The sequence below is a fragment of the Eulemur rufifrons genome, chromosome 18 (genome assembly GCF_041146395.1).
Source record: "Eulemur rufifrons isolate Redbay chromosome 18, OSU_ERuf_1, whole genome shotgun sequence".
Taxonomy (NCBI): Eukaryota; Metazoa; Chordata; class Mammalia; order Primates; family Lemuridae; genus Eulemur; species Eulemur rufifrons.
In genome coordinates this window covers 39,838,189-39,864,156 of record NC_091000.1, presented here as the reverse complement: position 1 = coordinate 39,864,156, position 25,968 = coordinate 39,838,189, and the positions used below count along the sequence as shown (strand labels likewise).

Here is a 25,968-nt window from a genome sequence, read left to right as displayed (position 1 = left end):
ATGTACCCGGCTCTGAGGCTAAGAGAAGACAATAGTCCTCAGCTTCTACTCACTGTCCAAGGATATAAGCAGAAGATGGAACGGCCAGAAAGGCAGACAGAATTTCCTCCAAGGTAGATACCCCGACCCTTTTTCCATTTTCTTCTTGCACGGTGGCAAGCGAAGAACAGCAGCAGTGGGCTACTACTGTTCACTACTCCTAGGGTGGCCTGGCTCACCAGAAGTGGCAGCGCCACCTGGAAGCTTGACGGAAAAGCAGAATCAGGACCCACTCTAGATCTCCTGGATCTGATTTTGCATTTCCCCAGCACATTCAACTCTGAGAAACAGAGCTGTGCTGTTCCGAGAGTCATCCGTGACGCCTGTGATAACGGACATCGGAAGCTGCCCTTTCTCCCTAAAGGAGAGTTTTTCCCTACCGTCCACCTGAAAATCTTTAACCTGAGATGTTGCCAGACTGAGATGTTAACTGATGAGAGCATTACTTTTGTTCCTTCTGCAGTCCATTCTCTAGGACTTAGTTAATATGAAGTGAAACGGTTTGAAAAAATAAAAATACAAGCAAGGAGAAGGAAGAATGTGCAAAGAATGGGTTATTACGAACTAAGCTGAATAGATGGAAAGCCACGTAATAATAATAAAATGGAACAAAACCCAGCAACCTTAAAAATAAAATAAACAGCTAACATGGAGCACTTAAAACGTGCCAGGCTTCTTATACATTATTTTACATGAATTATTTTATTTAAATTTCATCACAAACTTAAGAAGCAAGTGCTATCTCTCTCTTCCTTTGCAAATGGAGAAATAGGCCTCAAGAGTTTGGAAATGGCCATAACAGATCAAGAAAGTGTGCATTAATTTCACAACTATACATTTTCGTTACATACTTATAAACATCTGCTGAATGAATGCTTCCGTGTGAACTGGCGCACTCGGAACTGGGTCTTGGACGATAGGGAGCAAGGCAGAAAGAAAACCCAAGGGGAAGGACTGAATCTGTCAATTCGAGATAAAAGGCAGAAAAATAAAGGACTTAAGTCTGAAGGTTGAGATCACACAGTAGTTTGTATTTTCACATTACTGAATAAAGAGTGGCTCTCAGGCTTCTCTGGAGTGGCTGGGAGGTGAATCCCGAAAGCACGAGGTCAGGTGCCCGATGGTTCCAAAAGGAGGAGGAAAAACACAGCACAAAACCCATAAACACCATCAGCAGGAACCTCAGCAGCTGCCAGTTCACCACAGTCCCAGGTACAGAGCAAAGGGACCCAAAGGAGAGCCAGTCTCCAGGACGATACACTCCGCTGCTCTGCTTCCGCCCCTCAAACCCGGGCAGGGGGAGGAGCCGAGGAATCGAAAGAGAAAACGGCCGGGGCTGGCGGCGGAGCTGGGGCGAGAGGATGGAGCTGCGGTGGCTGCTGTGGCTGCTGTGCTGCGGGGGCGGCGCGGGCTCTGGCGCCACCTTCACCGCGACCTGGCCGCGGAGCCGCGAGCGAGAGGCGGCCGCCTTCCGGGTACGGAGCGCGCGCCGCCGTGTGTCTGTGTCCTCCTCCCTCCTGTCCCGGGTCTCGGCTCGGGAAGAGGGGTCTCCGAGAGCTGACGGTCCTAGTGGTCCCCTGGCCCGCGGGGCTCTGCGATGCTTCTGGGGTTTCTGAGCTGCCTGTACACAGAGAACTTCTCACTGTGTTCTCCATGTGCCAGACTGTCGCTCTCTCCAGTGCCTCTGCTAACCAAAAGCCTTGATTTTCCAGAGATTTGTCGCTGTGGATTTATATCATGCGTCCAAAGTAATCAGTAGATATGTCCAAAGTATTCTTTTTTAAAAAAAAATTTCAGAATATTACAGGGGTACAAACGTTTTGGTTACATGAATTGCTTTTGTACAGTCTGAGTCAAAGTTGTAAGTGTGCCCATCCACCAGATAGCAGGCATTGTACCCGTTAGGTGTGAATTTACCCGTCCCCTCCGCCCCCCTCCCACCTGCTTGGTTTTAAAGTATTCTTGATGGGAAGAAGCATCCCCTTTTAAAAGTCCCCTTGGCCCTTCCTCCTGGTTTTTAAAGCTGTTCTATTTCACATTTATAACAACCAGAAATGGGGCGCAGCCTGTCGGCGGGAGAAACCTACCATTTTTCTTCCCTAGGGGGCGCCGGTAACCTCCTTCTGTGATCAGAACTTTTTAACAAGAGCCTGCCCTTAGCAAGCTCAGAGACTCTTAATGGTGAATGATTTTCCTGAAATGGGGCTCCTTAAATTAATGCACCCAGTTAAAAGTTCTTTCTGACTTGGTGGTGACTGATTTAGAGAAAAGAGAAGCATTTAATTTCCTTTTCAGATTATTTGGGAAAGTCTTCGTCATAATGCTTAGATTTTACTCTAGCATTAAAGCTCTGAAAAAGACCAGTTAGCCTGGAATACATAGATTTTTCCTGAAACCAAAGAAACTGCAAGGGATACGGATTTAGAGTTTGCCTCACTGTGTTCTATATATCTGATACTATTTAACAAATTTCTAAAAAGTCATAAAAAATGTTATTAGCATGATTTAATTTATTATAAAGAAAGTTCATTTATTCTGATTAAAGAATAAGTCTGAATTTTAGTAGTATTGCTCATTGGAAGTGTATTTTTCTTCCTATTATGTTGGAATTCTCATGGGATTCTTTAGTTGTGCACTTTTCTACTCTTCCTCTCTCCTCTGGAAAGTTCCAATGTTTAGGAAGTCCATCCTTAAAGCCATCCTTTTCTGATTCTGTCAGCTTTTATTTTTTTGCTCAAACCAAGATGTGTGTTTTTTTTAAATTTCCACTTTGTTACTTACTGTTGAGTTCAGTTCTCACTTTCAAAACCAGAGGCACTGGTCCGCTCACTTGGGAACAAAGTTTCTGGTCACTGTTTTACCCCTGTCCTGAACTTTGTTGCATTTCCTGGTGAACCATACCCCTTAGGGGAAAATTCTCTCATCTCTTCTGATAATATATTCATTGGCCAAATAATGGTCAATGCTCCTCAAAATTACCATCTTTAGGGATTGGAAGCTCAGGGGCATAAGAGTTATAAATATATTTTTAACATATATTAGCAATAAAATTTATAAATGTATATGTATATATATAAAATTTCTACAGTGACTCTTAATTGGTCTTGTGAAGAGGCCAGACCCAGGAGATGACTGTCTAGAAAATACAAATCTTCTCAGGAGAAACAGAAGGATCCCAGTTGGAAGATGGGAAGCTGTATGTGGAGGAGGACAGAATTATAAAGAATGTTAGTACATTTAAAAAACCTTGGGCTAAGAAAGACTGAAAATGTTTGCAAAGGAATTGCGGCTAGTAGGAGTTTGCTTCATGAGGTGGAGGTGCAGAAAGGAGAGCAGTTAGGCTTCAAAGTTGCTGGAAACTGGACGACTCAGTGCTTGGCTCCAGACAGTTCTTTGGACCTGGGGTAGAGAGCTGGACACAGGGCAAGATGAGAAAGGTCTTGCTGCCATGGCAACCAGGAGCATTGGGAAGAATTCTCCTGGCCTTGCAGGATGATTGAAATATGTGATAACTGAATCTCAGTCTAACTGTAGAAAACTTTATCTTTAGAAAATTACAGTAGTTCCCCCCTTATCTGCGGTGTTGCTTTCCATGGTTCAGTTACCCCTGGCAAAGTACAATAATAAGATATCTTGAGAGAGAAAGAAACAGAGAGAGAGAGAGGGAGACACCATATTCACATAACTTTTATTAAAGTATATTACTATAATCTATTTTATTATTATTGTTAATATCTTACTGCACCTAATTTATAAATGAATTATCGTAGGTACGTATGTATAGGAAGACATGTATATATAGAGTTTGGTACTAACCATGGTTTCAGGCATCCACTGGGGAATCTTGGAAGGTACCCCCCACCCCCTGCAGATAAGGGGGGACTATTATATGTCAGATTATGATTGGTTGAGTTGAGACTCTCCACTGTTTACCTATCAGGTAAATTATGTACAGAATCTAAAAAATCCCTTTGCTCCATGATGAAGTAAAGTTAAAAAAAAATAAAGTTTTAAAAGTAAAATAGAGTAACAAAGCACTCTGTGTTGTGCTAAAGAGAACAAGAAAAGTTGATACATACTTTGGACCAAGAGCTATAGTCTTTTGATCCTGGTATCTTATTAAGGGATAGCAAATAGGTGTCATCATGTTTGCAAACTGATGAATCAATAGCGGCTGCCAGAAACATGACGTTGAAAGTACTGAGGGGATCGTAGCTGGAGGCCCAGTCCGAGCAAGTGCCTGATTGATTAATGGTTTTCATGGCCACAGGTTTAGAGAATTGTGAAGATTTTTGCAAACCCAGCCTCATGTATTTCTGTAAATTCTCCCAGAATATTCCTTAAGTGAAAGTTAGGTGGCACCTATGACACTTTCCCACAAACTGTCATTACGTTATTGCTCAGTGAAGACCAGATTCCTCCATAGTTTATTATGGGATGCTTTACAGGATACCTGACAGGGGAAGGTAGGGGTAGCAGCCCTTCTCTCTGCCTTTCGGTCCTCTGGAAACTTCCAGTGCTCAGGAAGCTCCTAACTGTTGGAGGCAGCCTACTCTCCTTTGTGCCAAAATCTAAGTGTGCACTCATATTTACTGTTCATCATTATTTTATGACAGAGCATTTAGTATTCTTATCCTTTTGGGGGCCACAGACCCAATGTTGGATCTAATAAAAGTTGTATGTCCTCACTTCAGAATAATGTTTCTATACCAACACGTGATTTTTACATACGATTCCAGAAATTTCACCTTAAGAACACTTGCCATAATGAGACAGGCTACATTTTTATAAATTGTTTATACATTCAGAAATATTCTCTTACGTATAAGTAGATGATGATGGCATCTTTATAATGAGCAATCCTAACTAATGAGCCACAGATATGTCATTAGGTATTGCCATGATCATTCCCTGGATATCTGGATCATGTCCTTCAAATGAACTTTATCCAAAAATGCTTTAAAACTTATTTTCTACATAACAGAAGCGTAAGGAGGTGAATTTGATGTTAGATAATGTTGTTCAGCAAACCTTTTCTGATGGTTCTTGCTTAAAGTATACCTTGACTAAATGGAAATACATCATAAACTTTAAGTCTTAGACCAGAATTTATTCATTGTCCATCTTCCCATCCATTTATCTAATACTTTATTTAATATTTACTATGTATAAGGAACTGATCTAGGTTTTCTGAGTGATACAGTGAAGAATAAGACATGCACTGTGCTCTAAAAAGTTATAGTCTAATTAATGAATATTGTTATGTCTAAACATTTTATTATAATCCATTTCCTGGTAAACAAAAAGAAGAATGTAAAGACTTGTACACTAGAAAAATAGATTCCCTCAATCAATTCACAAAAGAATACCTATTTAATTCAATCTTTTTGTATACATATGCACACAAATACTAACTAAACATTTCTTATTATTTTACTTCGCATAGTAAATATATATCTGCATTTATTTTTGTACATACTTCAGTACACCATATCTGAAATGCTTTGTCTTAGAAACTTTTTGAAAGCAGGAATTTATAAAAGTATATGCTATGAAAAGTTTTTATTATTCTAATACAAGACTTCTCACCAGTGGCGCTCTTGACATTTTAGAATGGATAATTATTCCTTGTGAGGGCCATCCTGTGTATTGCAGGGTGATTGTCAACGTGCTGGGCCTCCACACACCACTATGATGATTCCCAGTATGGCAAATAAAGGACAAAATTATCCTCAGTTGGGCACCACTGATCTAAGAATTACAACTCCCAAGTCTTCAGAGAAACTCTCAGCATTGCTCCAATATTGTATACAAATACTTTACCTTTTTTTGCTCATCCCTGGATTCACTGCAACTTCCAGAAAGTAAAGCACTTCCAAGGAGAACATTTTAAATCCGTATGTAAACTTTATGATTTATCCCACACCAAACTTCAGAACCTACCAATGAGGGCTGCTAGGAGAAAAGTGTTAAGTAACAGACCTGAAAGACGAGCAATGAGTTTAAGGTGCTGGGAAAAAAGTGATGTTACAAAGTACCTTATGCTTCTCTGGTAATGTCAATATAGAGCTTACCCCATGGATGCATGGGGTTCGTCATAAGGGAATGCCCACATCATTGCATATCTTGATAAGTGCAAAATAAATCATCATTAATAGAAGAAAACCTAGATACCGATGGGAAAAAGATACCAAATTCTCACTGCCTTCTCAGCTAATAAAATAGACCTGAAGTCCTTTAAAGTTTATATCCTTTATGCAGGTTGCCCATGGGCTGAGTAACTACACCCTTCCACTAAATACTAATGTCAGGTTTTAGTCGGAAAATGTCGGTCCTTGACACACCCAGGGCGGAAGAATCACCAGACACGCCGAAGTTAGACAAGCATGAAAATAAGGTTTATTGAGGAGAGAAGGGTAGGATTATAGAGCAAGAGCTACACAGAGGTTTGCAGAGCATGATCCGTGTGCCACAGATGATGAGCAGATCCATTGTCCCAGCAAAAGAAAGGGGGCAGAAAAAGGTCTGGTTATGGTCTGCGTCTTATTTTATAGTGCCCAGATTGGGACCTCTATAGTGGCTATCAAAAGCTACTAGTGTGACCTTAGCCAAATCGTGTGTCTGGGCTTCAGTTTTTTCACCTGCGGAAAGGAGGTAATATTTGCAGTTACCTTATATAAGGCCCAATTAATTCATATAAAGCACTTAGAACAAATACTGGCATCCAATGTAACAATCTTTTCAACCCTATTTATTTAGTGTACTCAGAAGCTGAGAATTTTTTTTTTAGAGAACTGAAAGCCCCAACAATTTGCTCTTATAGGATTCGCTTACTCCTTTAGGAACACTTGAGTACATGGAAGAAGAAAATGCTTTATCTAGTCTATTCTCACTTAGAGGCAGTCTGTGAAAAAGATTTCACAGACGTTTCTCTGCCAGGAGGTAGATTAAGGGCCAGCAAATAGCTGAGAACCCTGCAAACCCCCTTCCATGGGTTTCTATTCTTAGATCTTTTTTAAAATGACCATTTATTCTCAATTTACCCTAAACGGAGCAACTTCTAATACTGTTGTTACCCATAATTGGAAAGTCAGGAGGGTAAAGACACCTGAGAAAGAAGGAGGGGCTTTCTGATCCTAGAAGAAAAATGTTGATTTCTGAAGAATTTTAAAACTCCAGACTAATCTCCTCATGAGACTGGTTCAGGTCTCTTATCATCAGAGTCATCTTTTATCAGACTGAAACAATCCCCTCTGTTTCTTGTTTTGAGCAAACATTGTCCTTCCTTTCTGTTTATGGGTTGATAAGAAGTACAGAGCAGTCACGAATCCTTGCTAGGCCAGCAAAGCAGCAAATTAGAATGTTGAAGAGACTGCTTAGGAAAATATTACGTGTAAATCATAGTTGGAATATGGATCACCGCAAGCACACCTGCTTGCACACCTGCTTGCACGCATGCACACAGGGCAACTTTAAGAGATTCTAGCTCTTGGAAACATGGCTGTTGGAAGTCATAATATAGACAGCTTTGGGATAGAGTCTTATAAGGATGGGGTCGTAAGGTATAATGTGGATTAAAGAGATTTAGGATGCATAATATCTATTAATGTCCAAGGGACATATTTTCCCTAGTTTTATAATCATATGATAATTTCCTCAAGCTTTTTGGCCCTGAGTCTCCTTGTGGGCAGGAACGTGTATCTCCCATTGTAGCTCATTCAATTAAACACATTTAATTCAAAGCAAAACAAAACAAAAATTAGGTGAAAGTAGTTATTTTTCACCAAGTCTGTTCAAAAAACTGTTCCGATTTATCAGCTCTGATTTTCTTCATGTAAGATCCATCTGATTTCTAAACTTCTGCATTTTCCAAAGCTATTGAGGAGAAGTTTCTTGTATATTCCTCAAGACTCTATATCTTTCCTCAAATAAATGAAAGTGAGGTTCAGGTTTTTCATTTTAATATCTTATGTGGCTTTAGAGACAGTTACTGTAAAGTTGCTCAGTATTATACGCTCTATTGCCTTATGCTAGGAACATATGCTAGTTGATCCTTTCCCCACCAGAGGTTGTTGATATAATGAGCAACAAGAGCCCAGTGCAGACTTGCAGTGAGTGATGCTTCTGTGACATCTGCTTCAACAGCCGGAATCCAGGTAGACCAGACAACTCACTTAAAAGAACAGACAATTCAAGGAATGAAATATGAGGCTTTTTAAAATGTAAATGATGTGAAACCCCTATTAAATGACCTTGATATGTGTTCTTCTGTTATAGCAAAAAGGAGAATAAATATTCTTGTCATACTGATAATATTATTTTATTATGAAAGCAATAAATTGCTTTCAGTAGATAATTGATCCTGATTTCTAATACCATGAGAAATAATCGTTCCAAGTGAGCCTGAAAGCATGATCTTTGAATGGTGTTTTCTCCCCTAATAGTACTAATCAGGCCCAGCCCTGTTTAGCTGTAGAGATCAGACAAGATCAGGCACGTTCAGAATGGTATGGCCCTAGACAGAATGACATTTCCTATAATCCAAATGTTCTATGTTTAAAAGAAAAGAAAGAAATAACATGAAAGTATTTTAATTGAGCATTTATTCTGCCAGCCACTGTAATATGTATTTCCATACATTATCTTATTTAATCCTTACATTCTGCCAAGTCAGCATTATCCCATTAGTCAATGAAGAAAATAAAGCTCAGAGAGGTGGAGTATATAGTCAAAGATTGCACAGCAATGGGAAGACATTTCAATTTGTCGAATAGTTAAGAAACACTGGAGAATGCCATCCTTTAAGTGTGTGGGGGTGTTTTGTGTGTGTGGACATGTAAAAGAATTATGCTTTGTTCAGAAACCTCCAGGGAAGTGCTTTTAATGTTATTTGTGGTTTGCAGAGTGAAAAAAAGGGGGTAGGTATCAGTGGGAGGAAGAGGGCAAAGCAGAGTACTCTGGGGTTTAGAACACTTTGCTCCTGGCAAGAAGTTAACAATTACAAATATTGAGTACCCTAACATGGACTGTGGAGAGCCATGAAATGACAGGAGTCATTGAACTGGAATGGCACAGACAATTGACAAATGGTATTCTCTTAGAAGTCGGCCCGTGGTTGAAAAAGTGGAAGAAAGAAGCATTTCCACAAGCTCTGCAAATACTGGTGCAGCCAACATAAATCAAATAACAGTATAGAAAGTGGCAGCAAATGGTGTCTGTGGAGAGAGAGATTTGTCTTTTCAAACACATGCGTAAGACCACAAACAAGTAACAGTTATTGGAATCAACACTGAAAATTAGGGACATGAATATTTAAAATAAATCAATACTATATTTATTTCTCTCATTATTAAGTTAATGTCATTAAAATTACTTCACAGCCAGAATGACTAAACTTTGGATAATTAAATGACTTTCCTAAGGCAATGTAACAATTAAGAGAGTTACTTGGGAACTCACTGAGAAAGAAGTAATATATAAATTTGTTTACTTCTAAGCATTTTGGCTTTAGTCTGACATCTGCTAACTCAGAATGGCAATATTTTTTTCTCATAGGTTATAAAATGATTTAGTAAGATAAATTTGCATTAGCTGTCCAACTAAATGGAGAGTGTCTAAATTATAGTCTCCCCTCCTAGCCACACACGTGTAAACACACACATGCACACACACACACACACACGCACACACGCACCTATAATATAATACTTGGAGTTACAGCGTTGCCAACACTCAGGAGTCTAAAATATGTTCCTGGAATTAGACATTCTTGGCCAAACAATTTCTAGAATTTTAAGGATCTTGAAAGGGTTACCAGTTTATGCCTCATATGTGTGTGTGTACAGGTGTGTGTGTACATGTGGGCTATATTCCCATTCCCCAGTGATTTCATGAAGGATGAATCTTACTTTTATAAACAACGTACAGATTTCACAGACAAACATAAAATGCTATTGTTGTGTCACTTAGCATCACTTTAATACTGAAATTTAATAAATTATATATTAAATTATTTTTATATTTTCAATAATACAAGATTAGTTACTTATACTGATTTTTCTATCAGTATTTCATTTTCTTCTAATTAATTGGAAAATCTCTTGAATAAAAATATTGTTAACTTTAGTGGTAGGTAGTTTTCATAGGCATTGTTTTCAATTTAATTTATGGTTTTTGTAGTACACTGAAGATTTTTTTTAATCAGCTCTATCAATTTTGATATTATTTTTCCTTTGACATCAAACTGTAAAAGCCCTTTGCCCAATAGTCAGTTTCTTTAAAAAAAAAAAAAGTCTGTTAATATTTCTAGTGGAATCTCATTGATTCTATAATCGGTTTGGGAAGATGGCTGTCATAACAATATTGAGTCTTCCAGACTATGAACACAGTACAATTCACCATTAATTTAGTTTCTTTTTGTAATATTTTGTATATTTCAGTCCAAGTCTTAAACAACTTTAGTTAAATTTAGTCATTTTTAAAATATTTGAAAATTCATTCAATTTTTCATATTCATTAAAAATTTTTAAATTTTGAAATCTCATTTTCTAATAGTTTGTTGCCAGTGTAAAAGATACAATTAGCTTTTTATATTGATCTTGTTTCTACCTTACAACCTTGCTAAAATTTATTTACTATTTCAAGTAGCATTTTTGTAGATTCCTTTGCATTTTCTGCATGTTATCCTATTTTCTTCAAATACATACAGTTTTACTTCTTTCTTTAAAATGTGTTTTATTTATTACTCTTACCTTATTGAACAAAATAGGACTTGCAGCACACTTGTGAAATAAAAGCAGTGAAAACAGACGTCCCTTCCTTTTTCCTGTTATGAGGAAGAAAATAGTGAGCCCTTCATCACTATCATGTAGGTTTTTCCTAAATCCCCTCAATCAGGTTGAAGAAGTTTATTTTTATTCTCAGTCTTTGCTGAGAATTTGTATCAGCAAATGGTGTTGAATTTTGTCAAATACTTTTTATGCATCTGTTGAAAGTAGCATACAGTTTTCCTTACTCGTTTATTCCGTTAATGTGATGTATTATGTGGATTGGTTTTCAAGTATGAAACCAACCCAGCATTTCTGAATAAACTTCACTTGGTCATGATGTATTGTCCTTTTATATATTGTTAGATTTGATTTGCTGATATTTTGTTAAGGATTTTGCAACCATAGTATATTTATGAGGGATATTGGTGTGAAGTTCTATTTTCTTGAGATGTCTTTTTCTGGTTTAGGATAGGAATAACACTTGTCTTATTTAAGTTGCAAAGTGTTCCCTTCTTCTTTATTTTCTCAAAGGGTAAGATTGGTATTATTCCTTTCTTTATCGTACAGAGTTCACCAATGAAGCCACCTCGGCCTGGAATTTTCTTTTGGGTCAATTTTCAATTATGAATTTAATGCCTTTAGTTGGTAAAGGGCTGTGTAAGTTTTCTATTTCTCCTACTTTCAGATGTGGTAATCTGTACCTTTCAAAGAGTTTGTCCATTTCATACAGGTGGTCAACTTACTGGCATAAAGTTTTCAAGATATTATTTTTTTATGCTTGCAGCATCTATAATCATGATCCTTCTTTCATTTGTGATACTGATAACTTGTGTCTTCCCTTTATCTTTTTTTCTGTCTCTTTTTTTTTTTTTTGCCTAATCACAGGAGCAATGCCTGTGAGAAAATGGGGAGAGGGCCAGGTAGAGCTATCTGATTGCAGTGTAGCTCTGACCCTGAGGAAAGGAGAGAGGGAAGGAAGGTTGGAGGAAGAGTTCTGTACTGCCTCACAGTCCAAGGAAGGTTGGAAGGTTTGGCAAGGCCATCGGGGAGTCCTTAATCAAAATCAGCCATCAGAGGAGTCCTGTGTCTCCCCTACGTGCCCAGCCTTAGTGCTCAGTCATTAGCTAGGTGCAGCCTGTGGGAACTGTGGCTTCCCTTGGTGTAACCATGGAAGTTCAAAGCCAGTGAGGCACACTCTTGTGGCTCCCATGTGCTCTCCTGTGCATTCTTAACGTCCTACATTCTCAATCCCTTCCTGACTACTCCAGCTCACAAAGATGGCCAGTCAATGCTTATTGATTGAGTGAATCCTTGGAATTACTTAGCAGTTAACAGTTTCTGGCTTATATTTGACATTTGTCATATATAGAATTGCCTTATGTTTTAGTTCTGTTTTTATGTTGATATATCCAGATTATATTCAAAACCTTGCTTCTTCAAGACTTTCTTTAAATGCCCTCAAAAACTTTATTAATTTAGTAATTAGCAGTCCTTCTAGGCATGCTTAAAAGGAACAAATGAGATTATGGTAACTCCCAGCAATAATTTGCTTAAAAATAAACAGCTGAAAGCTAGTAAGGCCATAATATAAGCGAAGTATCATGTATCTATTCATAAGCAAACACTTATTGGGGATCTGTTGTGTGCCAGGCACGTGTTCAGAAGGTAACACTGAGATCAAAAAGACAGACAGGCCTGCCCTTACTTCACTGGTAGGTTTTTGAGACAGACACACAATAAATACATAAGTACATAAACAAGTATGTAGAAGAGCTAGGTTGGAAACTTGCCAAATGATAGTCCCCTGAAGTTTTATTTATCCTACACAATTGGTTGGTATTAGGAAATTGAAGCATGTTCATACAAAAGACAATTCTAAGGTAAATGATCACAAAATGCAAAGATGAAGAATCTATAAATAATGGTCACATTTTCCCTCCTTATAGAAATACCAGGCTGTCTTCCTGGAACATTTCCAGGATTGCATCTCCTTCACAATGCCTTTTTACCCTACATAAGGTAGAGATATCTATAAAGCTTTAATAGAATTAGAATGATGTATTCATTTATTTACCCAGTCCTTTTTTCATGCTTCATTACTTAGTGATGGGAAACACAAAGATGATGAGGCCACTTTCCATATTCTTAATTATTTAATCACATGAGTGAATGTCTACAGGTGACAATTTGCCACTAGTATCTAGTGATTATCTGCAATTTATTTTATTTTTTGACTATGTCAACACTTTAACAACTATATATGTGATATCGCAACATGCTTGGTGAAGAGGAATTGTAAGTAGATAAGATATACTTTTCCAAGCCTCAAAAAAAATTGTCTGAAATTAGACAGTAGTTCAGTAGTTCTAATATAAAATGTTTATAAATCTGCTATTAATATCTTATATAGCTTTACATTGTAATCTACAGGAAATCATGCTGTGGCTTTTATGCATGAAAAATATCTCCAAGTTAGTTAAACACAGATTACTTGGAAAATTGACATGGTAGATATAAAATAGCTTTTTTTTTTTTTTTTCTTGTAGGAAAGTCTTAATAGACATCGATACTTGAATTCTTTATTTCATAGTGAAAACTCCACTGCCATTTATGGAATAAATCAGTTTTCTTATTTGTTTCCTGAAGAATTTAAAGGTATGGTTTGATGGCGATATTAGTTGATTTATCTCCTGATGTTAATAATTTGTTTACTTAACCTTTGAGGAAGTATTTAATTGTAAATCTAGTAATTTGAGTAATAGTTGACATTTATTAAATACCAAATAAGTGTCAAGCAGGTACCATGTGCTTACCATAATAAAAATAAATTCATGGTTCTATGCTAATTATTGCTTAAGAAATAAATACTTATGCACATTTCCATGTGGTTACAAGGGACAATTGTTTTGTCACTTCTGTAGTTTTCCATGCTATTTCTGTTTAAGATACTTGTGGTTTCATGGGTTATGATGAAATGATGGCAGACAAGTGATGGCAATTGTACTCATTTTTATTACTGACCTAGTTCTATAAAACAAGTCATCTTTTGTGTGTGCTCCAGCCTTGTTGTAGGAATACTTCTCTTTTGCAGCTTTCAGCTGAATCATTTCATGTTATATGAAATCACATACAAAAAAAAAATCCTAAAATGACAGGTCTACTAGAACTGTTTCTGTTTGAAAAATTCCTCCAAAAATAATCCCGTGACTCCCTCCCTATAATATAATATTGGTTGTCTTTTCATTCTGTGTTTTTACTCAGCCATTTATCTAAGAAGCAAACCTTCCAGGTTTCCCAGATACTCAGCAGGTGTACAAACGTCTGTCTCCAATGTATCTTTGCCATCAAGATTTGACTGGAGGGACAAGCATGTTGTAACGCAAGTGAGAAACCAACAGATGGTAAGTTTTAGAACTTTTGTCTTTTTTAATCATTTAAGCATTGGAAGGCACCTCTGAGGTCAAGTTTAATTAAACTTGTAATAGAGCCCATCATTTCTATAGGAATATAACACCTCAATCATCCAAAAGTTACAATGAAAGGAGAATCTCTGGAGGAGTGAGAGGCAGATGTCAAAGCCCTGACTTTTATTCCTGAATTCAAAGAAGCCTTCCTTGCTGTGTTCTCTCACTAATTGCCATTGTCACCAGCACACTAACTCAGGGATTCTTGCCAGTGGCTGTATCCCAGATACCAAGCCTTCTGTAGAACAGCAGGTGGAAGGCTGGAGAAGGTAAACATGACCACTAAAGGCTTAAATAGTTTCAAAGGACAATACTAAAAAAGTAATGAAAATGGACACATGTACCAACAGTGCTGCCAGATCTGCTGGGTTCTCAGGCCTCGTCTTGTGATCTCCATCAGAAAGGCTCCCATCCTCCGAGGATCACACACCTTTTAATCTACGGTGCTTAAACGTATAATCGGTAATCAGTTCCGCTACAGTGTGACATAGACATTCCTATAAATCACCGTCTATGCAAAATTGTGCAAGAAAATGCCAGGGATTATGGGATGGAAATGAAGTTAGGTCACAACACTTAAGAACTTAGCCAATGACATAGTTTGTAAAAAGATTGAAAACTGATAAACCTGGAAGCACAGTTTCATACATGTTACATGATTAAGAAATATGTAAGTACTGCCATCAATAGAGCAATTTACTTTGAAGAAGACCCCAAAGTGTGCCTGCGGTCATGGGTGTTGGAAGAGCTGCAACTGTGTTATTCTGAAGTGGTGAAAGAAGGGTCCTCTGACGTCAGAAGGGAAGTGGTAACATCAGATGTGGGAGGATATGACTTATGCACGTAGGGAACCTGCCTCGCTGGTAGATGTTTGAGGGGTGTGTGTGTGCTTTGCTGTCATTCCCTAGCCATCTGCACCCCCACTCTTGGCCAGGAATGCCAGCCAACAGGGAAAGTCAGGCCCCTAAACACAGGAGGGTAATCTCCATTTGCCTGCAGTTTGTATGCAGTGGAAAACCTCAACAGGTCATTCGGCCTTCCCTTGTATGGAAAGTGTTTTGGACTCAGCAGCTTCGTAGTGAATGCCTAGTTAGAATGATCCTTTTTATTTATCAGATTGTTTATTTATTATTGTGCATTAAATTTTACCACCAAATCATTATTTTATTATTGGATTCATAACATGTGAAATAGACATAAATCCAATCCTTCCCAAAATTGTCTGCATGTATTAAAGAGGAACTTTTAATTAGTCATTTTTAATTAAAGGAATATACTGGACAGATACATATATATATTATTTTCTTTTTTCTTAGCAGGAACTGCCCTCGTGGCTTGAATAAAGCTAGCTATGGATGTAGTATCAGCAGTCTGTATTCACATTTGTCAAGGTTTGGAGACTCTGCCATGGAGTCACTTAGTGAATATTTTACTATGCTATAGGCACTGAAGATACAGACCTAAAAAAGAGCATTTAAAGCCATAATGTTGCTCAAAACCTCACTCCACAAAGACATCCAATTGTTCTTCCTTTTTTTTTTTTTTTGGCCTAATTCTGCAGCACATGGTTTTCTGTCCAATTTCAAATCTTACTCTCTTCTCTGCCTTTTCTGTGACTCCTTCTTTCTTTTACATGATCCCTAATTCCATTCCCTCTATCTCCTCTCTTTCTTTCAGGACTAGCCCTTTTATTCTTTTGGTCTAGCTTATCAAATAAAAGCAAGTTAATAGATCCACAATCAGTATGATTGGCAGGCAGTGTTTGAGGAATGATTGATAGGAGTTTAAATCATTAGGACATTTCATGTGCATCCACAATGTGCATACTTAGTAGGTACGTTCTGCCATCTTAATAGCCTGAAAAGTAATTCGTTCAGCTCCTGTTTTCATCAACTAATGAATACAACACACACCGTCCCCCACAGCCTCTCCTCACTGACTTCCACCCTTGGGATGGAGCCGCTACATCCCACAGAAGCACAGGGTCCAGAGAGAATCAAGGGTGATTAAAGTACGGGGTGAGAGTCGGTACCCACTCTCCAGTAGAAAAGCCACTTACAAAGAGAAGTTGTATGTTCAGTGAACTGACGAGTGTTTTAAAATGTCATCAGACCAGCACTGTGGCTATGCCTTTAACCAAGCACTTTGGAAGGCCAAGGTAGGAGGATCACTTGAGCCCTGGAGTTTGAGGTTGCAGTGAGCTATGATGACATCACTGCACTCCAGCCTGGGTGACAGAGTGTGACTCTGTCTCAAAGAAAAGACAAAACATCGGTTAGTCCCAGTGTTTCTCAATCTCTAAAAGTTCACTTTGATCTTTCATTGTCTAATTTACAATAGCAATATTACTACTAATTTAACATTAATTAATAATTAAATGTTGACGCTCAAAAGAGACTTTTAGGTTTTTGGTTTTTTTCTTTTTCTTTTTTTAATTTGCAATCTAGAGGACAGGCGTATATATTTTTATAGGTTTCCACATTCTGGAAGCTTTACTTAATTTGATGACTTGTTATATTTCAAGATATCAGTGAATTGATTTAAGCACTATTGGGTAATAAATACTACCCCCTTTGTCTATTTGTAATCAGTGTGGAGGATGCTGGGCCTTCAGCGTGGTGGGTGCAGTGGAATCCGTATGTGCTATAAAAGGGGGGACTTTGGAAGACCTAAGCGTCCAGCAAGTCATTGACTGTTCGTATGACAATTACGGCTGCAGCGGAGGCTCTACTCTCAATGCTCTAAACTGGTTAAACAAGGTGACTAGTCTCTCAGCCTTTTAAAGTTCTTCATTTCCTATTTTGCTTGTTCACTGTGTGTTCGGAATGCAGACAATTTACTCTGATGTATTAAGTACTATTTTCAAATTCAGAAATGTAGATGACCAAAGCTTAAAATAATTAATTAGAAGACTTAAAAATGACTTAAAAATTGCTTCCAGGCAAATCAACCATCAAGAAATCAAAGTGTGAAAAATCTTAGCTGAGATCTGGCTTCAGAAAAATATTTATGTTTACTTCTTAATGTTTCTTAATAGAAAAATACTTTTTTTTTTTCTGCAGACACATATCGTGTAATTTCCCAGAAAGATGAGAGCATATGATTATTTATTTTCATAGAATATCTGCATGTTAAGGCTAAAAGGGACGTTAGAGGCCAAGTAATGCCGTAGCTTTTTATATAGATGAAGAAATGAGACCTGGGAGATGAGAGATTGTTGCCAAGTCAGTAGCTGAGCCAGAGCTGCACCTTCAGTCCCCTGCCTCCCACCGCATGGCTCCGGCTAGTGTCCCGCGGTGCATTTAGGCCTCTCTCTGACATTGCCCCAGATCCAACAGCAACTTCATGAAACCTGCCAATGACGGCACTATTTTGCTTTGTAGAAAGTCATCAAGCAGGAGTTCCCCTAACCCAAATGCCCATCTGTTATCCATTCACTGTATTTCCAATCCCTGTATTTCAGAAACTGCTCTATACACATTGTGGACAACAGTGAATTGTGCGGCCCCTCCCTTTCATAAGCACAGCATTCAGAAAGGGAGGATGCCATACAGACAACTATAAAATATTTGACACATGCTAGATCAGTAGTCTTCAACATTTTTGGCACCAGGGACCAGGGAAGACAATTTTTCCATGGACGGGGCGGGGAGGGGGATGGTTTCAGGATGATTCAAGTACATTACATTTATTATGCAGTCAAACCTCCCTGCTCATGATAATCTGTATTTGCAGCCGTTCCCCAGTGCTAGCACCGCCTCAGCTCCACCTCAGCTCCACCTCAGATCATCAGGCATTAGGTTCTCATAAGGAGCACAGCCTAGATCCCTCGCATGCAGTTTCCAGTAGGGTTCATGCTTCTGTAAGAATCTAATGCCGCCCCGATCTGACAGGAGGCAGAGTTTATGCAGCGATGGGGAGCCAGTGATGGGGAGCGGCTGTAAATACAGATGAAGCTTCTGCTTGCTCAGTCTCTGCTCACCTCCTGCTGTGTAGCTGGTTCCTAACAGGCCATGGACCAACCAGTTACCAGTCTGCAGCCCATTGGTTGGCTCAGTGGTTGGAGACTGCAGTGCTAGATGAATGGCATAAGGTGAAGTAATGGAGAGGACGCTCGGCCTACCCATTGCCTGTGTATAAACCAGCAGACGGGGTCTCAAAGACTTGTTAACAAAGAGCCAGGAGCCCTGGAAGGAAAGTGCACTGCCCTGTTGTACCCTCAGGGGAAAGATGACGAGACTTTATTATCAGATCGATGGAGGTCAAGGAAAAGAAGATATAAGAACACAGAAGTAAAAGAGAAAGAAAGATATTGACACTAATTGTTTAGGATATCCAGAACAAGCACCTAAAGATTTAATTTACACTATTAAGAACCCAGAGTATATCCACATGATAAAGGTGTAATGAAATTGAACCTATTTTGACACATTGAAGTAGGTTCTGTTTGAGTTTTAAAACAACTGACACAGTGAACATTTTGGGTAATTGTTTTCTTTTAGACGCAGGTAAAACTGGTGAAAGATTCAGAATACCCTTTTAAAGCACAAAACGGTCTGTGTCATTACTTTTCTGGTTCACATTTTGGATTTTCGATCAAAGATTATTATGCATATGACTTCAGGTAAGTGTCTTATTCTTTCTCTATATATTTTTAATTTATGACCTAGTAACTATTCAGAGTTAATAACTTGATTGAAGGCATGCATCACTGTGTACTCTTAATTGTTTTAAACCTTACTTTTTACTAAAGAGACTAATGGGCGATCACAATGGAGTGTTATAAATGTTGTTTCTTAATCTACTTATTTTCCTATGAGTCATTACTTTGGAAACAACACATTTCAATCCAGTTTACAGAATAATTTATACTCCCTTCCTCTTACCAAATTAAGGTGTTATGACACCACTTGCATATTTCCATCTTAATGTTGAGTCAATCCAAAATTGCTTGTTATAGACTTTCCAGCTAATACCAAGCAGGCTACATACCGAGAAGCATTTTTCCAACACCTTCTATGTTCCTCACATTTTTCAAGACATCAGCCATAAGAAACACATAAACCAAAACTTTCAGATTAGAAACAAGAGAGAGTATACGACTGCAGATAAATTATGTAGCCCACACTGTAAGCACAGGGATAGATAAAGATAGGATGAGGAAAAAGATTGTGTTGGAATTGAAGGACAGGATAACTTTGTCTAGGTTCAGGGAGAAACATCTGTTAAAAATGCTTTAAAAACACATGAAAAACACAAAGCCAGCTAGAGAATCATTATGATCCTTTGATATAGTAAAAAATAGGTACTCAGGGATGAAAAAAAGAAAACAGAGGAAAACTCAACTAACTCCTGGTTTCATTTAAAAATATATATATACTGAGAATTTTTTGCACAGTCTTTTGAATCAGAGAAAACAGAGGAGCTAAACTAAATTAGGATAAAGTAACAATGCCCTGTGACTTACTGATGCTAAATATAAAAGAATCCCTTGATGCAGATGGTATCTACCCATGGGATCTGGAGGAAATCAAGGGTGAAATTGCATCCTTGAACAAAAATGTAACCCCTTTAAATGAGCCTGGCAGAGGACTGGCATATTGTCAACACAGCTTCTGCCTGCAACAAGGGCCCTCGGGGTGACCCTAGGAACTATACACCAGAGAGCCTTAATTCCACAGCTGGCAGGCTACGTGGGATTTATAATAAAATGTGCAGGGTCACTGAGTACATTCGTTAACATCTCCTTTGGGGGAGTAGGTAATGTGCTTTCTAAAATGAGAAAGTGTGCTTCTATAAGCATCAGTTTCTTGAGAGTATGATGGAAGAGTGTACACAAGAAGAAACTGAATTTTCAAAATATCATTAAAAAGGATTCAGGGACTCCCTTGTTATGGATAGGAAATTGAAAAAAAGATTAGGAAGAAGCAAAAGAATAATAGGCATTAGTTTGAATTAGGAGAGGAGAGAGGAAGCTGATTATATTGTACTACAAGGAGATATTTCTTTGATTCATTCATTCATTCAAATCAGTTCTGGGGATTTGGCAGTGAACAAAACAGACAAAACTCATGGACTATATTTTAGTGATTGAGACAGGCAATAAACAAAACAAATAAAAAATATGTATGGTATGTTAGCTGTAATACTTTTTAAAGAAAACAAAATAAAACAGTGTGAGGAAGAGGAAAGATGGGGGCAGGGGGGAGGGAGTATACAGTTTCAGGAAGGGTTCCCAGACAGGGCCTCGCTGAGAAGGTGATATTGAAGTGAAGACTTGAAGAAGTGAGAGGACTTAGCCACGCAGATATCTGGAGGACACCTCCAAGCAGAGGAAACTATAAATGCAAAGGTCCTGAGGCAGAACAGTTGGAACATTTGTCTGCTGGTTATGTCCATGGATTGCCATCCTATTTCTTATTTTCCAATATCTTTGCTATCTTTTCTTCAGCTCCACCTCAAAGCAGGGATTATTACTAAATTGTTTCTCTGATCCTACAATGTTAATTACACTTTACATTCTAAAACATATTTCTCCTTCTTGATCTTTCTGCTTCTCTCTCATTCCTCTAACTGGATCTTAGATGCGATGTATTTACAGTAACCCTTTTGTTATCTTTAATGGATGGAGATAGCTGTGTTCCAGTTAATACAGAGATTATCGTATATATCATATTTAAATTACAAAATATTCAAAGAATTTCATACAATAAAATATACTTTATATACACTAAATCCTGTGCTTAACAAAATTAATTATTAGATAACTTAGAAATGAGGGAAGGAAAAATGCTTATTGTAAACTTAGGGTATAATTTATGTGCTAGACATGTTATGTAATTTATATCCTGCAAAATTACGTTGGATAATTTTATCTTCATACTGATTTTGCATGATAGGTGGCATGACTGCAGTGTCCAGCTGGAATTTGAACCCAGGTGTGAGAAAACTCAAAACCTATCAAGATGCCTTTTAAAAATTCTATAATTTTGCCTGTCTTAGGGTAATCTTGATGAATACTGATCATTATTATAGCAGCAGAAATTAGAAACATCTGCTTATTGATCTCCAAAATACAGATTTTCATATTAATGGGTAACATGAATAAGTGTATAAAATAAGTTTATAGTTTCCATTTCTATAAATTCCATTGTTACGCATTCAATTTTTTACTCACGTGTGAACAAAATATTCCCTTGCTAGAAACTAGTCTCCAGCTGGGCATCATGAGGGATTATTTACTCTTTGCAGCCACCAGTCCACCCACTGCTTGCTGTAGCAATAAACCACCAAGTGCTATCTTAATGGCCTGAACTATCAGTAACTTGGTTTCAGTGTCCTTCACCCACAAAGCTGACCTTTGAAAAATGTAAATAATGGTTTGATCATATACTTTTAAGATCGATGAAGGACAAATGTTGTGTAACATAAGACTTTATTGGTAGACGTCCATGTGTAAAAACAGTAACTGTGTATTTTGCAGTCTTCACAATCTAGCATGTACTTCTCCTTCCATCTTAATATGTCTTCTTTTTGTACATTTCTTTCAACATTTTTTCTCTTGTATAATTATATTAGCTACTTTTGGGTAAGCCTTCCCTATAATTTCTATATTTGACATTCACTAGCATAAGTTAGTTAGTCTCTTGATTCATACCATGTGGCAGAGATGACAAGAGATATTCCCCTTTTCTTATTAAAAGAATCTTTGTATTGTAACTGGACACTTTTCTAGCCAGCTACAAAATTCATTCTCCGTCTTTCTTTAAGCCAGACTTAGCCATATGACTGAGCTCTGGTCAATGAGATCCATGCAGATACATACAGAAGTGTTACGTCTTATTTCTGGAAATTCTCCTCAACAGACATGTACCATTTCTTCTCCTTTCTACTTCTTGCTGTCTGAAATATGTGTTAAGTGGCTGGAGCCCCAGCAGCCTTCCTGGAGCATGAACAGACCTTGAGAATGGAAACTTCACAAAGCAGAACAGTGATATGGGAAACTCCTGGGTTCCTGATATCCCAGAGCCCATAGTAGTCGTAGATTGCCAATCTCCCAGACTTCATTTAGCCTCCATTATTTCTGTCTTTTGTAATTACAACCACCAAACCTTACTCATAACCGTACACAGGTTAAATAGATCATTTTTATTTTTTCCTTAAAAACTAAGCTTTTTAACCAAATATTTCCTTCTTTTTTTTTTTTTTTTTTGGTAGTGAGCAAGAAGATGAAATGGTGAAAGCACTTCTTAACTTTGGCCCTTTGGTAGTCATAGTAGATGCAGTAAGCTGGCAAGATTATCTGGGAGGCATAATACAGCATCATTGCTCTAGTAGAGAAGCAAATCATGCAGTTCTCATAACTGGGTTTGATAAAACAGGTAAGTACTGATAAGATCCAACTGATTGCTTTCCTGCTTGGACTCTGAAAGCCGAATGATTCACCATCATGTAGAATGTTGAAATTTGGTTTTGCTATGTCCAAGTCCCCATAAGACCTTCACAACTACTCAATAATCTTACAGGTGTAAATACCCTCTCAGGTTCCACCTATCAGTTTTTTGATGGATACCTTTTTAAAATGATGATAATTTTTGGTTTAAATAATGTGCATTCTCCATCTGGAATATTTAGGATAATTGTTGGGAAGAGAGAGGTACTTAGTATTTTATCACACATATCTAACAATTCTTTTTTCTTTTTCTTTTCTCAATTCCCTGGAGATGCATGTGTGTTTTCATTTCTTGTAGTCCCTGTGTTAAGTGAAATGAACTCAAACACATTTCTACTGATTGGGGTGTGGTACTAAGCACAGCTCAGGTTTACTTTATTTAAGTTAGCGTTACACGACATTTGTAATATTTTTCTCAAAGCTAATATACTTATCAATAATCCAACTTTAAATAAACTCATGAATGCATAACGAACATGAGTTATCAGGGTTTGTTACTACTTTATGTTTTGTAGGAAGTACTCCATATTGGATTGTGCGGAATTCATGGGGAAGTTCATGGGGAGTGGATGGCTATGCTCATGTGAAAATGGGGAGTAATATTTGTGGTGAGTCATGAATTTGTGTTTAAAACTTCAAGCTAAATATCAAGGAATATTTTTTGAATATATTAAAGATGCAAACCTATCCAGTTTATATAGTACACTTCCAATGTCCTCAGATCATTTTTGCAGTAATAATTTTTCTGTCCTCTAACCAAATGAAAAAATAAAAGACTGTTTTAAAAGAGCCACTAATGAACATACTCAAATTTAAAAAGGAAGAAGGATTGTAGCAAAAATATTAATATATATGTTACATATATATATCAAAACTGAGATAATGTTTTCTCTCTCCCTATTAATGCTTTCCCAATTTGAGTCTCTAAGGGCCTGATTGGTATTAATTACACAGGGATACAAATTCTTCCTGAAAGTGAGCATTTCCTGTAAGATATTAATACATACCTAACGATGGTCATATTACTCCTATAAACAATATTATAAGGCAGATAGTTTTCCCTAGTGACAAGAGATTTCAAAGATTTCATTGTAATTAACTGGTGGTTAATTACAATGAAATCGAGTCTTCAGATGGGCTATTTATTGTTTTCGCCATGATGTTCAGATCTATGTTCTTGTATGTTAAGATTGCATTGTGATTTATTGAAATTATACTCAAGTTCAAATCTTAGAGTTTGAATTGTGAAATTGTATTTAAAATAATCTTATAAGTTATTTTGCCTCTAATAAATATATATTAGTGCAATACAGATTTCAGATATATTCACCTATTTAGTTAACAAGTAGTTTTTCTTGTGAGGTATTTTTTTTTAATTTTTTTAATTTCTAGGACAAAAATATTTGGCATATTTCTAATATTTCTAATATTTCTAATATGCCAAATATTTTTCTAATGTCTGCTTTTGATGATGCCAAGTTTACAATGACAAGTAGTGATAACTATTACATTATTTTCTTAGTAGATACTCTTTCTGAACCCAAATGAAAAATAAGTTTTAATTTGTTATTTAAAAGGCATCTAAAGAGGAAATAGACTAATACTAATAATTTCTTTTTTTTTTTTTTCCCTTAGGTATTGCAGATTCGGTTTCTGCTATATTTGTGTGACATGTTAGGCAGATGAAGAAACAACTACAAAAATGAAGATTTTCATAATACAATGTAACATAGTACTTCATTTTAAGTCTTATTCAACTTCAGGCTGCAGCAACTACCTACAAAAGATTCTAGGGCCCAGGAGTATTTAAACTAAGTTGTAGAATATTCCCTTCTTTTGGAGAAATCTGTGGACCTTCCACCCTGGGAGGAAGGTCAGATTAGGAGATATTTTAGGTCCCTCTAACTTGAAGACTCTGTTCTTCATTTTTGTTTCCTTATTATTTGTTTGTTTATTTGTTTTTAATGGGATTCTTCAGATGGGATCAAAGAAGTGTTAAGAATTTATTTTCTTTCCTGGGATATAATCACTAGCCTTAGATTACCTCTCTATACAGGAATGGCCAACCTGAAACTATGTGTGCCTCACACAATTATATTAGCAGCCCTCTAAGATGGAATATCAGGATTTGAAACACCAAGAGCTTCACCACAACAAATAGTGCTTACCTTGAACAGCGAAGCAGCCATGTAGAAGGAAACAAAGGGAAATCCCTTCTTAAGAGAAACAGTTAAACTGATAGAAACTAAATGACCAATATGGTAACTATGTGTTCAGAACTCTCTACTAGCATTCACAAGAGACAAGTTGTTTGGAAATTTTCATTCCTGATAGAAATCCAATAGATTTTATTTCTTACTTTTTTTCCCCTATATTACAGAGCAAAGTATTATGCCACATTTTCTCATCCTCTTTCTCTGACTCTTAACCAAGTTTTCCTAGTGGTTTGGCTTCCCTGACCAAAGAATTAATTCTCATTTTTACTTTCTCGTTCTATTTTCTAACCACTTCCTGGGCTCCCTTCATCTCTATGCCTTTAAAAACATCTGGCTCTCATCGCCTTCTTCCTCCCCAGATTTGTCAGCACCACTTTTTTCAAAGTCCCATCTCTTAACCTGGGGGGATCACCCAAAATGTGAGCTCCCCAGACTCTGCCTCCCAGTTTTCTGCTTGGTTTTCTGGGTCTTCAATCCTAACTGCTTCTTTGTGCACCCCCTTTTGCTTTCGATTGGCTCTCAGTCATGCTGCCTGTGATCTCTTGCGTCATTAATTGTGTGAGTGATTTCGGGTGCTGTGCCATGGTTGCAGTTCCCATTAACTTGCATCCACAGCAGGGGTCAATAATCCTGTGCATAGAGAGGGGAGCTATGTTCTCCTGATACCCTGCAACCGGGAACAAAGCCACTTCTTGTGTAAGTAGTGGAAGAACCCTACAACCAAAGAGCTGATCTTCTGATTGAGTATAAGTACAACCGTATTAAATGAGTTACTACAAGAACATCATTTCAAGTACTACCTATATAAATATTACTTCTCTAAAATTTGTTATTATTTTCTAATGTAGAAGATCTGAACAAAAATAAAACTTCATAGGCAGCAGAAACTACTGAAAAAAATTCAAAGAGATCTCATTTTTTCTCCGATTTTTGCCCTTTATCCTTCCACTTTATTAGAAAAACAAAATCAAAGACAAAATACCGTATTTATTTTTGTACACCAGCCAGAACCAATCTCAAAAGAATGT

The 25,968-nt window shown here is 37.4% G+C and overlaps 1 protein-coding gene across 1 annotated transcript; it reads left to right on the top strand.

Moving 5' to 3' along the window:
- CTSO (cathepsin O) lies at positions 1–25,553 on the top strand. Its single transcript, XM_069493259.1, has 9 exons — positions 1–113; positions 1,094–1,514; positions 13,355–13,463; positions 14,070–14,209; positions 16,864–17,031; positions 18,775–18,896; positions 22,490–22,653; positions 23,240–23,332; positions 24,360–25,553. Exons 1-9 carry the CDS (start codon positions 1–3, stop codon positions 24,392–24,394), a joined length of 1,365 nt encoding a protein of 454 aa, XP_069349360.1. The 3' UTR covers positions 24,395–25,553.
- Positions 25,554–25,968: the final 415 nt, after the last annotated feature.

Coding starts and splice junctions, on each gene's coding strand:
- CTSO (XM_069493259.1), top strand. CDS start 1: ATGTACCCGGCTCTGAGGCTAAGAGAAGACAATAGTCCTCAGCTTCTA. Junction 13,464..14,069: donor GTTTCCTGAAGAATTTAAAG/GTATGGTTTGAT, acceptor GTTTTTACTCAG/CCATTTATCTAAGAAGCAAA. Junction 14,210..16,863: donor AAGTGAGAAACCAACAGATG/GTAAGTTTTAGA, acceptor ATTTGTAATCAG/TGTGGAGGATGCTGGGCCTT.